At 33.9% G+C, this 19,071-nt stretch overlaps 1 protein-coding gene across 7 annotated transcripts in view; it reads right to left on the bottom strand.

The window, feature by feature from the left end:
- LOC140751951 (proton channel OtopLc) overlaps positions 1–18,825 on the bottom strand; it is a 65,715-nt gene extending 46,890 nt beyond the window's left edge. For 4 of the 7 annotated variants that reach the window (XM_073086072.1, XM_073086081.1, XM_073086074.1 and 1 more), the window contains exon 1: positions 1,105–1,317. In XM_073086072.1, the coding sequence (XP_072942173.1) occupies positions 1,105–1,302 (198 nt within the window). In that variant the 5' untranslated portion in view covers positions 1,303–1,317. Of the gene's footprint in view, positions 1–1,104; positions 1,318–5,106; positions 5,292–18,562 lie in introns of those variants that run through there. The other 3 variants (XM_073086076.1, XM_073086078.1, XM_073086077.1) reach the window with 2 other exon arrangements.
- Between the last annotated feature and the right edge of the window lie 246 nt (positions 18,826–19,071).

Here is a 19,071-nt window from a genome sequence, read left to right as displayed (position 1 = left end):
TGCATTACCGTGCCTTAAGACTAAGTTGGAACTGCCTTCTAACAAAAACAGTAACTTACATAATAATTTTAAGCTAGACGTAGGTGTGGCAATAGTACTAACTCAGTAAAAACAAGAAGATTTCTATCAGTAATCTGTAATTTCTTCATTTATGTGATTTTGTTTTCTACCTTTATGTGATTTTTTATAACGTGTACCTGTACAAACGTTCGATTTATATACGTTCTATGGACTATTACCATACTGCAGTAGAGTTGTTAAATCGAAATGACAATCTTATATTCGTCGATACGCGCGGTGATCTCATCGATTCATAGTTCGTAGCATTGAAATGGTGCTTTTATATTTCTGGGGCATGACATATCCCTTGGCGTGATGTAGTTTACTCTCCTCCATGAACGCATCGCCAGTCTAATTTCAGTTTAAGATCGGATATGTGGGTCACCATTTCTCTTTATGTTGCCACGATTCACTATTTATTAGTTTGGATGTCCTATATACGAGTAAAAGCTAAATGTATTACCAGTGTCACATAAAATGTATTATAAAATTAATAATATGTCTTCTTTATGTTTCAGAATATCTTAGATGAGGGAATAACAATGATATTAAGCCGGGAATTCTTAAACGATTTTCTATTAAAGCGCTCGCCTCAGTAAATTAAATAACTTCCGGTTCAAATGTTTATGATCGCGACCGTAAGTAAATATGGTTAGCGTGACTAATGTTTAAATTTTATAATTAAAACGGCTAACACAATTCTGCCATTTTGTACTATTTACTTAAAATATAAATGCTGAACCTAATTGCATATAAAAGTGTTTGTTCTGATAATAGGGTAGATATCTTACCTACTTCTTATAAAACCGGATCTAACTAATGTAATACATAGGAAAGAGCTTAGCTCCTTAGCTGCGTAGTTTTCTCGTCGTACGCTTTTACGTTCACGGGTTCTACGATATTACATTGACATTTACAATGCAAGACGAAATTACGACCACTTGAATGTAACGGGCAGATGTCACCACTTCCGGGGGTAGCGAACGGGACTTTAGTACTTTGTATCTGGGTTGATATTTGATCGCACTATATGGGGTCACCAACCTTTTGACACTGAAATTCAGTCACGGTGGCAGTGTTGTCCGCGGTCGATTCGGAAAACGTGACGCCGCGTCGACCGCGGCGTACGTCGTGCGCCAGGGCGCAAGCGTCGAGGGCCTGCTTCGGCGCGCGGCCAGTCGCGCTCGCGGGCCGAGACTGGCGGATTCGCGCGTTTTCCCTCCCGCGCTTTCCCGACGGCATGCGCACATCAAGCCTGCATTGTTCTGCAAATAGCGGGCCGACGAGGGCTGGGCCGCTATTCAACCGCGCTCCTTTCAGCGCCTGCGATACACTGGCCTCTCGCTCCTGAGGATGAGTGAGCGACTACGCAGTGTTGCTCGCAAAAAAGCAGTTCAGTTTGCTCGTTACACAATTGTGGCTACACCCCGTAGCAGTATAAAGATAGTTGAACTGAATGTACCAAGGAGGCAAGTGTTCTAGCGGCGTCTTTGATTACACAGGCATACGTGCTCGTTTATATTTCCCCGGCGCCTTTCTTTTGTTAGTCTTTTATGATACCTTAACTAAGAAAGTCTTTACAATTTTGATGCTTGTATACAAAACAAAAACCTGTTTGAATCTATTTATTCTCACCCCTGAATTTATTAATTCACTTTTCACATTGCACTAGCAACTGACACTAGCACATTAATAATGACACAACCTTGCGGCTTCAGCAGACCTGAAAGATGTCAAGCACGAACTCTACAGGTTAACCAAGCTCCACAGGAGGCAACCACCGTCCTATGAGGTCACAGATGCTCAACTGGCATATTTTTAAACGCGCCCTAGATGTGTTTGAAAAGGGACGAGGTTTGAAGTAAGTGTCCATAATTAAATAGCTGACCCCGTTTCAGGACTTTGTTCAGTGAATAAAAGCGGTCCCCGCAGCTATTTGAGCAGTATATAAAGGATTTCTAAATAAGCAAAGTAGTATCCTTACTTCTACATGGTTTACTATTGCTACTGCAATTTCTTTAATTAATATGAATATGAAAAATAAAAATCTTAAAATACAGAAAGTATTTTAAGCTTTGATGTCATGGATTCTCGGGTTACTGCATTTTGTTGAGCTCTGAAAGAGGTCGACTAAACTATATGGAAAATGCTTAGGTACAAGTAGTTTACTAAGTCTCTTACTTAAGATGGCTCACAAATGCGTTATAAGAAGATTTACTAACTTTATGTAAGTGGTTCTGTCGTGCCAAATCAAAACACGTAATACTGCAGTTGCCTATAAGGCAGAATTGGTGTGGCGGCATAATGTTCCCACATGTAAACCAGAAAGGATTCTACCAGTTTCTCGTATTTTATAAATGTGTATCAATACTATGTTGAATTTTTGTCAATACAGTCATACTTTGGATACCAAAATGATAATTATGTTCCTAAGCATTGGTATAATATCATTGTTCCTAAGTAATAGATTTTGTATAATCTAACCTTGTGGTCACCGATATCAGAATAATTTATCTTCTCTAACAATTTGACCATTTAGGTGATAGCGCTACCTAATAGTATAAATCATCATCATCCACCCATTACTGTCCCAATGCTGGGCACGAATCTCCTCTCAGAATGAGAAGGATTAGTCCACCGCGTTGGCCAAATGCAAAATGGTGGACTTCACATACCTCTGAAAACTTTTTTTGAATGTAATAAGCGGCAGTAAACATGTAAACAGTGGACATGGAATGGTCAACAGTAAACACATCGGTGTCCACCGCGAATGTGGATCGGCAAACAATCGTATTTCCGAGTAACAACGTGGCCCCAATACATGAGCGTTTACAGACAACGCCAGTCCCGCAGTTACAAATGGAACGGCTGATTTGCATTCCATTTAACATGATGGCATTATGTTTCCGTGTTTTATTATAATGTAAGTGTAGCTAGTTTTCTGAATTTCTCTGACTTGTAAGAGAGTTTCATCATTAGCATTATTAACCAATATAAATACCAACATACATAATTCGACGCTTGAAAAGCAATCCTTACTAAGCGACATTAAATTACTTGAAATATTGATAAAAATTAAATAAATTCATTCACTTGTTTCAACATTCAACAACAGATTTCTTGTGACCTTCTCTTACTAAAGCTACTAATTATTATTAATCTTTAATATGAATAGGTACCAATGAATCTTAAACATTCTCAAACTCTGAAATGTTTAAAATGTGCCAATTCAAAAATCGCTTGCAAATTGCCAACATTGTGTTAAAGTTATTTTTCAAAATGGAAAACTAGTAATTTTTTTTAATTGCAGGTTCATTTATTAAATCTATGCCTCACGATAAAAAGAAATTGAATATAGCTGGCCAAACCGAACGGGGTTTTAGTAACACGTTGGCTTTTTTCCAAATTACCCCAATTAGACGGTTCCTACCGTTATTTCAGAAGGAGGGCATATTTCAGAAATTAAAATATTAAAAAGTTTAACGATATTTTTTTGAAGTAGAAATGGTATTTAGATTTTTTGTTACTTTAATGAATATGCTCTTTGACCATCGATCTTAAGAATAGAATACAAAAATGTTGTCCATAGAAATAACGTATTTGCTACACGTTATAATATTATGCTTAAATAATTGTATTTTATTGCATAAATATTTTATTGCTATTAAACAATATTTTCAGGATAATTATAACGATCTCTAACAATATTTCCTTTTACAGGGTATTTTCATAGCTCGGTAAAGAGTTTAAGTGAACTGCTACTTTTTAATAAGGACGCGTCTCGTGGGCTTAAAAAGGTCGCCGCTGCCATAATTTGCGCTGCAGTTCGCTCTCCATTTTGAAAATGCTATTTAGAAGTAAAAAACATTCGCGACAAATTAGTTTTCGCCTTTGGTACTCTACCAAAGTAAATATTTGTGTAAATCTTAATATTTCTAAATGTCATTGTAAGTGATCAATTTCTAAGAAAAATGATATTACATGTGTAATTATAATACCTACGTGGTGTGTTTAAAGAAGTAATAGAAATAATTCACCCTTCTCTTATCTCCTTTCCGTTAAAGATTTTTTTTTATAATATAGGCGTAGCAGACGAGCATGCAGTCCACCTAATGGTAAGTGGCTACTGCCGCCCATAGACATCTGTATTCAACCCCAGATAGGATTAGATATTCCTTCCTGAGGTTGGCCACAGATGCGCCGCTACCCTTGAGGACTAAGCTGGAACGCCTCGAAAAAGTATGTCTCCCTTACCACACCCTTCAAAACGGAACACAGCAGCGTCTAACACTGCTGTTATTAGGTAGAAATAGGTGTGGCGGTGGTGCCGCCGGAGTCGAACCACAAAGGGTTTCTACCACCTTTTAGTAGTAACAAATGACATCACAGTCATGATTATTTAATTATTGAGGTGATGCACTACATTTGAAAGGACAAGCCCTTATAATTATTGTAATTCAAGTCCAGGTGTTAATTCGTACATAGCAGATACATATTAAACATAAATATTATTGAAGTAGTTAACAGTAATGTGGAAATTGTTAGCATGATATTAAAACAAACAGCAAAACTTGAAAAAGGTCTCGGTTCTCGAAGCTCCATTTTTTAAATTGTTGCATGTCTGCTTCGTATCGAAATAATAAGTCAGGACTTTCACAAGGATATATACACTTTGTACGTAGTGATAGTGAACTTTCTACCTCTTAACATTTAACTCATATTTAATATTAAATGTCACAAGAGCAGGAGAAAGCTAAAAAGTAATATTACAAGTACCTATCAAAAAGTTTTTTGTATAGAACTATCAGTATTGACTTTAGTAGGAACATTTAGTAGCTTTGTTTTTCAAATTAGTGCCTATATTACTTTTCTTATCATGGTTTTCTAAATAAATAACTCACCGAAAACTATTCACATTATTCAATAAATAATTTGTTAACCTCGAGTCTAATAAAACTATTGGTATATTCACACATCTACAAATGCGGCACCAAATAAACACTTAACATAAACATGCGTAACAAAACGTAAACATTTACAACTTACATTATTATTATTGCAGCAATCCACAACAATATGCTCCGGACTTTACGTAGCAACAAGGTAGCACACACGGAACGTATATTTAGTAATATACTTTCAGCTTCGATACACAAATAAATCGCAACATTGTTTTAAATTGTTCTAAATATTGTTCAAAACATTGAATAACACGTAAAGTAAAACACGTTCGCGTACGCTCAGAAGCTCAGAAAGCTTCGTGCGTGTGATGTTTTTGTTGGTGCGAGTGAGACGGAACAAAAAACAACATAAACTTTCGGCCGCTCTCGTTCTCTTCCGTAACCATAGTCGCCGCCTGTTGAGTCCATGGGTTAGATTGATATGGAATAGCCAATATCAAATATGATAAATGTTTGTACAGCGCCATCTATCTTAAGTCATTATTATAAAAGCCATGAAAATGAGATTTATTTATTTATTTATTAATCTGACAATAATAATGATAATGATTAATCTGACTACCCGCGTGGTGGACTGGTCATTCACCGTACTAGTCTAGTCAGATTTCTATTCTGGTTCTTCTTGTTTATATATTCGTCTATAGTGTCCACGGCACTCACGTAATGATGATCACAGTAATGATACTAGTGTGGGACTATGTAGGGTATAGGAAGCGTTACGAATGAAAATTAAGATAAGTTTATACACAGTTTAATAGAATTTCATCAAGTTTAATATTATAAAAACCTTGCACGGTAGAAGAACGGTTTTGTACAAACCGTACATATATCATGTAAAAATTTCATGCCAATCATTTTTACATTATACCCAATTACACCATTTTGTACATAAATAATCTTAATATAAAAAATCCTCATACTCTGAAAAAAACGAAACGAAATATATGCATTTTTGTAATATCCTCACTATGCTTACATCCGTAAGACATTGAATGGCATGGAAACACATGGGGGCGGCTAATGGCGTGGGGTTTGAACTGTCCCATAGTGATGTAATCATAGAATACACTATTAATTTATCTAGAACTGCCAGCACTGTAAGCAGCAGTTATTTCGTAATTAATAAAAACACCATAACCTCAAATATTATTGAAAATTAATTAATTTAGAACTCCGAATATAAGTGATATATAAGGAATCCTACTTAAAGCTACAACAACTTAAACTGCTAAGGGATTAAAATGATAGTAAGCCATATATGTCAAACCTCAGTTTCACCATTTCCAAAATTCATTTTTATTCCTGAGAACCCCGTATCCTATCCTTTCTCTAACAAGTAACAAATGTGATAATAAGCAATTCTAAATAATAAAATCGACTTTCATTGTATTTTGTACAAATGTTAAAATCATAAAATATGATTATGTCACGCTATGCCGTGTCTACCATTTTTATCAACTCTATGACCATAGTATAAGTCACACCACGCGGTCGTAAACGTACGTTTAGTAAGACTCTTTGTTGTGAAAATCGAGTATTGATTTTACTACGCGCTGGACAAATTCATTTATATACGTGAATTGGCACTTCCGGAACGTAATAAAGGAACATTGTGTTGTCAGTACTAAAGTTATAAGCCATATAATATAGATCTTTGATATTTACTCGTACAATTGTGAACTTAGTGGTTGAAACTCGGCCTCTCATCGGGGGTTCGAAGTTTTAAACTCAGGCTCGACCCTCCGATTTTTAAGGATATATTATGTGCGTTTTAGAAATTAATTATCACTTCCAGGTAGCCCAGTTTTTCCACCTATTCGTCTGGGCGCAAAAAAAAACGACTTTTGATTGATATATACGAGCGTTATAAATGGCTTATCTCACATAATTTAAAGATTTACAAACAAGAAGTCTAAAAATGCTGACCAATACACATACTAACAACGTTGTCTTCAAACATCAGCGATCCACTAAACGAAATTTGAAATGATCTCGAAACCTGTCCTCATAGTTCACGTTTAACAGCTTCTGAGAAGATATCACAAAGCACATCGGCGTCGGCAGATCTACATACAAACAATATCATTGCGCGTGCGCACGCCTCGGGCTGTTTACGTGACCGGCAACTGTCATAACAAACAACAAACGTTATAACGTGTCCACATCACTTTCATCATTTCCATGAGGACGATGGTTCCTTTTTTAATGCGATTATATTATCAGTATTAGTATTAAATGTGGTTCATAACCGTTCCACTGTAGATATAGAACTTCTGGCAATGTTACCATTTAGGCGATAGTCCAAGCTGACTAAATGCTGATTTTTAAACTTCATACCTATTTTGAAAACTTCTAAAGAACCCCCAGGTATAATGATTACCCCCCTAAAGGGATGTTTTCTTCGTCAAAGTAAGTAAGTTATCATTAATTTCTAATACGTGCATAACTTTGACATATTAGAGGAGCATCCCGATTTTAACCCCGAGCCCTATAACTTAGAGTCTATACTTCAAACAAGTAGGATAAGGATTAAGATGTCACTGCAGGTTGGTTTAGTTTAGGTAGATTTAAAATACAAATAAGAAAAATATAAAAATTCTCATGTATTTCTTATTGTAGACTTTTACATCATACTAAAAGTAAGTACCTAACCATTTGTAAAATAAAGCTGAATATAGGGAACTTGGTGGTGGGATATTATGAATCGAAGTCGAATAACTGTCCTTAAATATTGAAGACCCTTTGAATATTATCAAGGACCACTTGAGAATAAATATGATGAATTAACGGTATGCATTCCCATATTCGGCCTGTCTGTTTCCTGTTGACGGATCAACAATGATGTCATCAATAAAATGTAAGTACATATCTGCATTTGAATCGATACTTATATAATATGAAATAATATATGTATTTATTTATTCGCAGTACCACATATTACTTAAATAAATTATACTAAGGTTTTTTGCTAAGAGTATTATTATTATTATATTCATCTGAGTAAAATATTTTAAAACTGTAGTATTCAACACATAAAGCTACATAATTATAGCTAGATGTCTTTGGTAATGACAACTGTTTCATATAATAAAGCGTATAGTGGTTTTTATTATGGTGGCTCTACCGCAATACATACTCGTATCATAAAGCCATGATTAGTAGCGATACCCATAATTTTCGTTAGTTATATTTAATCTTCATTATATCTTTACAGTTCAACGCTATAATTTTTCATCATTTACTGCGTAAAATCATTTTCTTAAAAACTATGAATAAATATTACTTACCGAATTAATTATAAATTAATTTTACCCAGGAACTCCTGGATTAATAATAAGTATGACTTACCTACGTACAGGTAATAAATAAATAACACTCGTACGGTCATGATCGGAACATTGGTAACTTTCTACAAGTGAAAAAATTGGATCGGTCTAGTAACTTTCGAAATTGACTAGACATACAAGTGAAGTCCAGTTTTTATAACAGTACATAATTGTAGGTATATGACCCGAGCTCTGCAGTAGCCTGTAGCACACATTAGTATTAGTTTTATATTATATAAGTAGTAAGTGAGTAAGCAGAACCTCCTATCATCTGATAGTAAGTGGCAACTGTCACCCATGAATCCTTCTCTAATAGAATGTTAGTACTGACCTACCTACGTGAGGAGGGTCACAGATGCCAACCCTGGAGCTTGGAGCGTTGCTAAATCTGGAGACTAAGTTGGAAAGCTTTGTGTAAATGTATATTTACACATTCACGTAAAATTCCGTTTATGTCCAGGCAATGATCTAAATATTGTCTAAGGTTCTGGATGTTTGTATATTTTATAGCGTTGATAAAATTCACGACACATAATATCCCATGAGAACTATCTCAATAATGAACGATCTTTATGTCTACCCAGATATAAAGACCGTTAATTTAACATTTTTATCAGTGCAAGTAATGTCATTTGACGCAACTTGAAAATTTATGAAAGTTTTATCGTGAAATATCGGAGCATTTGATCCGACGCCGGAAACGGGTTCAGTGCTCGCTTTATGTAATCATAATGCAAGCCGCCGCTGATAATGATCATTAATTACTTAAATATCTCTTTCGTTGATAAAATCGTGAAGCTTTCATCGCGAGAGTGTTTTGTACCGTATTAAAACGCCACCTTTTGCTACCGTTGCATTTATAAATTTTAATGTTGGCATGATACGAGTATGTTCCGTGTTCATTATGAAAGAGTAGTGAAAAAGGTAGTATTTTCAATGTTTGTATCTCGTGGCCTTATATATTTGTATGATTTTTACTGCTCTAAAATTAGCTAAAAGGAGCTTGAGAATTTTTTGATGATTTTGATGTTATTAAAAAACAACACAGATTGCTTCCAATAACTTAAAGAGTGGTCTTTGCCGCCTATGGTCACCTGCAACTTGGTTAGATTGGCTAAGAATCCTAATTCGATTGAAAATGCGCAGCGCATTTGTTTCCGTTACCTTTATTGTTTCCGGGTTTGTTAATGAGAAAACTTATTTAAATAAGATTTGCTTACGAGTATAGTATACGAAACTATAATAAAAACAAAAATAAACGTTATTTTGACTTACAATAAATTCTACCAGTGGTGGTATAACTCACACAAAAGCACACACTACGCGAGTGAAATACTTGATCGAGAAAAGAAGAAACTTAACCCCACTTTCGTATATACGTTCATATTTCACTACATTTTAATTAAAAGTTTAAAAAATAGTTCAAAAGCTAATACCAAAACCAAAAAGTTGAAATACCGAGACGAATATCAAAATGTAGAACAGTCTATGTCGTTGCTCCGACGACTTAAATTAGAAACTAAAGTACCATCTTATAGGCGTGATCTTAGATGCGCGACCCAATTATTCAACTCCAATTAGCAATCGTAATTGACTTCGTACTAATTCTTATATGTAGTAATTGCCATACGAGGACTGGAATGTTATCGTGCAAACATGAAAGTCATTTACATACTGTGTTAGTCGCACTGCTATCCTTTGCACTTAAATCAACGTAACTGAGTTCGCTTATCTCCCAATTGGAATATGCAAATTTCAAGCAAAACACTTAAAGTGTGATGTACTAAATGTAAAACGCCAATTTATTCTAAAATTACTTTTCACACAAATTTGTATATAACTTGTTCATGAAATTAAAAATTACATACTTATGAGCAGAATTCCCCAAGATAGTTGGGACAGGATCACACAATGGGTACCTGCAGACGGCTACCGCAAAAGAGGGAGACCCAAGAAGAGATGGATGGAGCGACGATCTGGCTAAGCACTCAAAAGATTTGCAGGTCTTGGCGGAAGATAGAGAGCGGTAGAAGCATTTGTAGAAGAGACCATTGCCCAGCAGTGAAACAGGATCTTGTACTTTTAATTAGCGATACTACTCATTATCATCAGCAGGTACTACTATCACTATCACTACTAATACATAATGTCAAATATAACCTCTACAATGACCATATGAATAGTCGTGAAAGTTTTATGTAGTTATAGTCTCATGACTGTATTAAACGTGCCACGTAACTTTCCTTTTTTTTAAATGCCCACATGGCGGCAATTGGCGATAGAATAAAAATAGCTCGACTATGGAGTTTCAAAGGGCGGGCTCATTATGCAACGCGTTTGTGATGTGTCACGCCTACGTCGGATATTGCGAAGTAAAAGCATATGGTGTACGAGGATCGTACCTGCCTACAGCTAAACATGGAATGTTGTGAGAGGAATGAATCAAACGGAGACGAGGAAGCATGCACTTAGTTTACGCTTCCTATTGCATCTCGCTAATGAGTTTTCTGGAAACTCAGAAAACATTAATTCATAAGCTTTAGTTGCATTTACAATGATAAATATAAGTATATGATCGGAATTGTCTGTGAATTACATTACTCAAATTTTCTTTTCGTTCTACGTTATTTGCATATTTAGTTACGCTCTTTCCGGTGGTGTGACATCATACTTTTACAAGTTAGATTTTAGTATAACGTTATTTTTGAAGATAGGACCAACTAATTAACTAATTATATTTAAGTTATCTAAATTTATATTATTTTATTTTTTAAATTACATAGGTATAAGATAAAAATACAACTCTTGCGCTCTTACTCTTCTCACGGCTTTTCTCAATACTTTGTTAAGATCCTGTTTTTACCTATCCTCCTTTAAACGAATTCTAATGCAATTTTCAACAAAAAAGATCATTATTATTATGAAAACTAATCAAAATTTAAAAAGTTTACCAAAATTCATTAAACAGAATTTGTCAACAATCGACGACGTTCGTAATATGAATATGGAAAACTTCCTGAGACCACGAATGTTGAGTAACATTAGAATCTAATTCCACTATTTGAAGCAAAATGTAGGAAGATCGGTATTAAAATGGAGCGGAGTGCTGTGCTTGGAAACTTTACGTTATGTAAGTACGTTACGTAACGTAATATTTGAACTAAAACTACATTCAAAATTTATTTGCTAAGGAGCAGGAAACTGGTTGTGGTTGTAGGAGGAAATAATTTATAGCTATTAATTGATTCGTTGACTTAACTCTAAGGTATGTCAGACGAGGAAAAATCTACTTCCCAAAAATGATACGAAACTTACTTCCCAAACATGCAGTGACTATAAAACGTACTTAGGAAACTTATTTTGTAAAAGCCTTTAGAGGACTTTGTTCTTACCTTGCTATTTACCAATCTCACACTCTACAAAGCCCCTGTTCAATTAATCCCCAATTTATGTGTTCACGGTGTATTGAGTTCACGAATACCTCGATTCCCTTTTGTCATGTTGGACCATAAAGTGGGATTTAATTCTTTGATGTAGAATTCTAATTTTAAACTCCAGAGACTTAAAATTCAATGCAAGTGCACATGTTAGAAACAAGTTTAAGCCTAAAATAAAGGATTGTAAACAATAGTTTGTAGGAGGGTTACTACATATTTAAAAGGTCACGTTGTTGATGCATATTTTAGTGCGTGGAGTACGAGTTCTCTAGACTGCATGTGTTCTTTATTTGAAATATATGTTTCATGTATACACTAATCTCTGAAATGACTTCACCGATATCAATGAAACTTTAGAGTTTATGTATCTTTTCTCAGGTCCTCTAATGTTATTATATTATTTTTTGTAAGCTTTACTAGTGTTATTCTTTTTATTTTTAATGTAATGTTACGTTGACCACCGATACACGCAACAAATGTATCGTGAAAGAATCAGTAATTAATATGATAGATGATGTAATATGTGATATATTATAAACCAGTTAAGTGGATTGAATAGTAAATGTCCGACTATTACTGACTAAGTATTACCCGTAATTTGCTTCCTGTAACATGAAATTTTGTGATAAGAAACTTACAGTTATTGAAGTTACGTGGAAAAATAAATATTAATTGATAATAATTTGATTACCATTATAGCATTAAATATATTAACGACAAAGTATAAACATATAATATAATGTTTTTAAATATCAGTCATATTACCTACCAAATTTACCTACAAAAAATCCCTTCGCATCTAACTTTAGCAATCCAAAAATACTGCCTAAAGCCTAAATAATAAAAGCTCGAGAACAAAAGAAGCTAATTTGTCTAAAAGTGAGAACGGGAGACAAAGAAATGCATTGAAATCAAAATCACAAAACCTCTTAAAAATGACAACGTTGTCGTCGCGGAGTTTACGTTAAATGGAGGGTGTGCATACGGCACATGCCCTAAAACGTATTAAAGGAGTCTTTTGCGTCAAATGAGATCTTGAAAATTTCAAGTACGGGGGCATTTTCATGGGGTTGTAATTCGACGCACCACTTTGACGCACTCCCGCTGCAGGGGGCAGACTGCACCCTTAAGGGTGGTAGGGGTTAATGAACGCACCAAAACAAAGCACCCACACGCCACCTGTAGGCCAATACTATTCGAAACTACGATCGATAACATCCCTCGAAATTTTGCTTTTTAAACAGCATGCGCCCGTCGGATTGATGACAAGGGAATGAATTTTTCATTTTTTCTCCAGACGCCGCTTCTGGACTCTTAAGTGTCGCCCGCAGTTTTAATATTTGGCTTTAAAATTTTACTATTTAAAAATTCTCCAAACCTTGCATTTTTCATACCGATTATTATAAAATGTGATGTAAATACGGCTTGTTTTAGCAGCGAAAAACAGAAAATTTTAATTAACTTTTATTAAAATTACACGGACGCATGTATACGTAGTTTTACATATTAAGTATAACTGATTCGATTATTCGATCAAAAATATTAATAAAGTATCATTTTAATTTAAAACAAACCACAAATGCAATATCAAAAAATACAAGAACTTTACACTTAAAAATTGTAAAGATATTTCTCATATCTTACTAAAATTCCACTGCAGACGGCTTGGAAAACTTTCAAAGCATATTTCAGTGAAGTTTCACGACCGTAACTTTTACAGAACTCATCACTCCTTTGTTTGTTGTTCCTCTTTGAAAGTATCGGAAACAAAGAGATTCGAGACTGGTTTTCTCTTTAATGGACAGTGCAATGAGATTTTTTTATCGACCATCTTATCGTTTTTAGTTTTAGTACCTGATGCAGTTTCTTGGTTCTTTACCAGGCTTAACGGTGAGATAAAAATGTCTCATATTACAAAGCGTTATGAAGACAAATACTGTAGAAGAAAAAAACTTCACGAATAGATACGGTCGTAGTCCCACTGCTGGGAACGTCTCTCTTCACTACTGTAGGCCTGTCGGATACATTACCATGGGGTTCGTGGAATCAAATTACGAAATTCAAAGTACCTAATTGATGTAAAAAAATCTAAGATGAGATAATAATACCGTAATAAAAGAAATAACACGAAGAATATATTAAAGCAGTTTTTAAACTTCAGTTTTTGGTAATTTAATGATCCCTTTGGTATTCCGATTTCTATAGGATGCAGTGTTGAAGAGCCGCAGACCGCGACGCCTTAAGTGGAAAAAGTGAGAAAACTGTCTGCATTCATTACAATATAATCCGTAAAACTGACTGCATAACTACTTTAATGTTTTAAATTACAAGTATCGTAAGGTAAAGTTACTTTCAGTAAAATAACTAATCATATACCTACCATATAAGGTTTAAAAATGTCTGCAAAACTTATGCTATTTACTAGCCAACCTCATGGTATAAAATCTGTCTGTTTTGTAAAATTTATAAACGGCTCATCATTTTTCCCGAATATTCCGAACGAAAAACCAAAAACTCCAAAACATAATTTACCGTCATGGAACTGTTGACTTGAATATATTATGAGTATTTTGTGGTATATGACGTGCGTTATTTGTGCTGTAGTTAAAATCGACGTTAAAGAAACTTAAGATATTACCTCAAAACTAACTCTTAATAACTCCAATTAAAACGCAAACCACATTAATTAGGCTGTTTATTTCTATAGTCACGCTACCGTGGCGCCATTACCAACGTACCTACTATGTTTAATACATAAATAATGTAAAATGTGGGAATAATAATGTTAGATATGTAAGAAATATTTAAAATAAAAATATCTTAATTTTATAAAAAGCATTTTCTGGCATGTTCTATATAAGTTCACGCTTTATGTATCTGATTATCTATCTCTTCGAGGTGATATTAAAAATTTCTGCACAGAATTTCATATTTTAAACCGATAGCGGAGCTTTTCTTTCCCTGCATCCAAATTAAAACAGAACAGAAGTATAGAATGACGATAAAAGTTCAGAAGGAATAAAAAAACATTAACTGTTATAACAACTAAATTTACCAGTTAAATAAGTCATTAAATGTTATAACAACTTAATTTTACCAGTTAAATAAATCAGTCCGTCACGCTGCCTCCGATTGAAAGTACAAGCTAGTGGCCAATCCGACAACCTTTGTAGACCTACTACAGGTTAGTGGTCAAGCTTATTTAGCCGTTCGAAGGTCTCTGACAAGGTTCAATGATTGTAACAACTGAGACCAACTGCTTAAAGTGTTGCCCGAAGTATTAAAATGCTTAAAATAAAGTATATTATTATAATATACTAGAAGCTGTTAAATGCAACATCCCTTTATACTCGTCTAGTAATATCATGAAATATTTACTGCCGTTCATTTACAAAATAATTCAGACTATATTAACTGGTCTCAGAGGCAAGAATTATTAAAATTTGTCAATGAATAATGGTAAAGTAAGGTAAGATCATAATACATTGATTATCATGGAGTTTCTATATTTCTTAAATTTTATTCACTTATACATCAACATAGTTATAAATGTAACTTGTTTATCACATTATTGTCATTGTCATATAATAAATGAACTTAGGATAAGAAAGATAACGTGTATGAGATTATAAGGATATTTATCCTCATAACAAACTAAAATTACTGCTTTTCTTCTATTGGAAACATCCTCAGCGCGGGACACCTATCCTATATTGTGTTTTGATGAAAGTATATGGACAGCTACATATACCAACATAGATACCTACAATCATTATGTCATTATAATATTTTTTATGCAAGTCTTTCAAGATAATCTCACCGAGTTCAAGGCAAATGGCATGACATAATAGCAACACTCAATAACTGGTTGGATAATGAAGGTTGGCGTGTTATCCGCAATAAGACACATTATTATATCATGTATACTTATTATTTACTATTTTTAATATTGAATAGTACTCAGTACCCATCAGTCTTGAAATCCAGCCGTAATTAATTATAATAGATATAAAATATTTGAGTTTTTTTTACAATTAAAGTTCGTCAATATTTACGAAACAAAATAAGGTAGGTATTGGTTGTCAAACTAAATAAAACCTACAGAACGGATTTTCGGTCCTTTTTTAAGGTATATGTGTTGTTAAAATACTTATTTTTATATTTTATTTAGTTCTGCCTGTGACCTTTTACGCGTATCTATCCTACTGTAATGTAATATGCAGTAGGTCACGTAAACTACTGTAATGTAAACCGCGATGATTTCTGAGGCAGCATTGAGTATACATATGTTATTTATTTTGTATGATACATTAATCTAGTCCCTTATAGATCATTATTCATTCATATTTTTGCTATTTTTACTCACATCATTAAAACTCATCACTTACCAATAAAATATCGGCTGACAAACAAACATGTATTCAGATAAATCTATAGTTATCATATAGTTAGATACAATTCGTGTTCAATGTTCCAAGACAGATAGGTAGAGATCGTCGACGGTTAAACATTATTTTAAAGTTCAAAATATATTATTACAAATACGTTTCAAGCTTTTTAATCGCTAATAATATATCGTTTACTTTATTATTATGGAATAGAAACGGTACTTCCGCTCAACATTACTTATTCGTGTGTAAGAGCTATTATGCACAATATATGCATACTCATTAATTCCGACGGTCTCCCCTTGTGGTGGTCGGCGGGGCATGACTATCTGAGAGAGCCGTCTAATTAAAATGGCTTACACCAAGATAAAGTACTAAGGACTTAGACTTTCGAGTTAAACCTTTTATTTTATACCAAATACTATGTGTACAAATCAAAATTAGATTATTTAAATTGTAAAATGTAAAAAATGAAGTATGATTAATTATTCTTATTTTGATGTTTTAATATATAAGTAATAAATTTGGGAAATAAAGAATATCCACGATAATCAACGTAGTCATAAATATACTTTTAATGATTTTATAAAACATTCTCTTTAAAAGCAAAATTACAATGTAAGTACGTAAGCACAGTTAAAATTAAGTACAACGGTATATATATTCTACGAAACAATGTAAATAAAAGCAGCCAAGCAGTAAAAAATGCATACGTTATTAACTCACGTTGTAAATAATTGTGGGAACTCTTAAGAGTTGACAAGAACAATATATCGCATTATAAATTTATTTCGCCGTATGTACGCTGACCTAATTATAAATGTGTATAGAAAAAATCTTACATCAAAATGATATATGAATGGAGAACAAAGGATTTAACATTTAAATTGACATCCATGGTATACAAACTTAAAAAAGTAACATACTCAAAGGCATTCTTAAACATATCTGCAGTTACTTTATACAGAATATTCAATTTACTTCCAGTCACATGCAGGCGTATTGTGATCTAAGATCTGCGACAAACTCAGCTGAGCGTAGTTCCGAGTAAAAATGAGGTTGACTGCATGTAAAATTGCTATGCAGTTACTCTCAAGTGTGTCGGTATCAAAAAATGCTTGCAAATTGCGCTTTTAAAACAAAATGTAAACGCTTGGCCTTTTTGCATCTTTATTTGTACTTTTAGGTGACAACATTTCACTCCGTTGTAGTGTCAATATTGGGCAAACGGGACATGAATGAACGGAGTAACTGACTCCGTTATTTTCGACTACCGAAAATGTACATTTTCACGTATATCAAGCCTCTTGTATTTTCTTGGTTGACATATTTCTTTAATAGAGGTACCAGTAACTAAAGTTTTTATTCGTAATGAAATCGAAGTTTATTGAACAAGAGTAGCGACTGTTACGACCTCCACTTAATTTGTGCAACGTAGATATTTAAATTATAATACAACTTTGTCAGACAATTAATGGCACCTTTAAGTAAGTGACATTGGGGTTGTAGGTGCAAAAGTCAAGATAAATGGTTGCTCACGTCGCATAAGAGACCGGTTTCATTCGCCGTGTCATCGACGTCCCCCATTTTACTATCTACATATGTCATGTATATGTAGGTGTGCACATTCCTAAACAAAATGAAACTGTTATCTAAATAACTTCATTTGTATTACAGTCATGTTAACTCATGTTACTTACATGCCAATAGAAAGCAGGCATTTTCTCTGAGTTTACGGGTAAATGAAGATTCTCCAAGAACCTTTTTAACATTAAGTAAATTAACAAATATTTTATTAAATAATTTCACACTTAAGTCGATTTCAATACACTATACATTTTGTGTTTGATATGTAAGTAATAATTATAATACTAATTAATTAACAAACATATCTGAATAAAAATTATCCCATTGACACTGATTATTACATATTTATTTAACATTTAAATAACAATTGTTTTATTGTACATTTTTATATTTTTAAAACATGAGATTTTAATAATTTAATTAATTAAATAGTATAAGAAATATTAACTACATATTCACGAAATAAACTTACATAGAAATACTACCTAAAAAGAATCTAAGCTAATTACTTCATATCGATTTTTATACTGATGTTTATACTGACTAAATAAATATGTACAATTTTAAATTATTGTCACGTATGAATTCCAGTAGCCCTATTTCTTGCTGTAAATCTATACCGACGTCTAGGAAAGACGTACGCATTATCTGTATTTATATCTGAATTATACCAACTTGCGGTCTGCGGCCGTTAGACGAGAAGAATTTGTTTCACAAGAACAAGAACAGAACAAATTACAGTCACGTTCAAGGCAACATATGATGCGCGGAACATGAACAAAATAACAAAACACAATGCTTACGTTTTCATTTTCCCGTGACCAAAATTACTGGCGAAGAAGTTGCATTGTCCATCCAGCTATTGTAAGACACTCACTGTCCACACACAAAACTTCTCGTTACAAACTATTGTCAACTGCCACACACTGAAATATTCGAATTTCAAAAGTTCCGTCGGTTCGTTGCAGCGTTGTTTTTGACAGAATAATAAATGCGTTCGAAATAGTGGCGCAAACGCGCGATCTAGTCTAAAGCTCGACGCCAACTCGTGGATAGCGCGCTCGCTGTGTATACAAGCATAGCTACGAGGCTACACGGGGGCTATTGTGCCGCGGAAGCCAGACACGCGAACCCTCCTCGTATCTATAACTTAACTATAGCTACGTCTTTCCTTCATTTCCCATTGATTTTTCGACCAAAGTTGCGTTGCCCAAACTTTTTGTTTTGTCTGGAAAGTGTAGAGACGGCTCGTACTTGACTTTACGTTTTAAAACAAACTTTATGTTAGTAACATATGTAGTGTTTGAATGTG

The sequence above is a fragment of the Epargyreus clarus genome, unplaced genomic scaffold (assembly GCF_041222505.1).
Source record: "Epargyreus clarus isolate Ecla_fem2 unplaced genomic scaffold, WU_Ecla_fem_2.2 ptg000023l, whole genome shotgun sequence".
NCBI classification, from domain to species: domain Eukaryota; kingdom Metazoa; phylum Arthropoda; class Insecta; order Lepidoptera; family Hesperiidae; genus Epargyreus; species Epargyreus clarus.
This window is presented reverse-complemented; position numbering and strand designations above follow the sequence as displayed.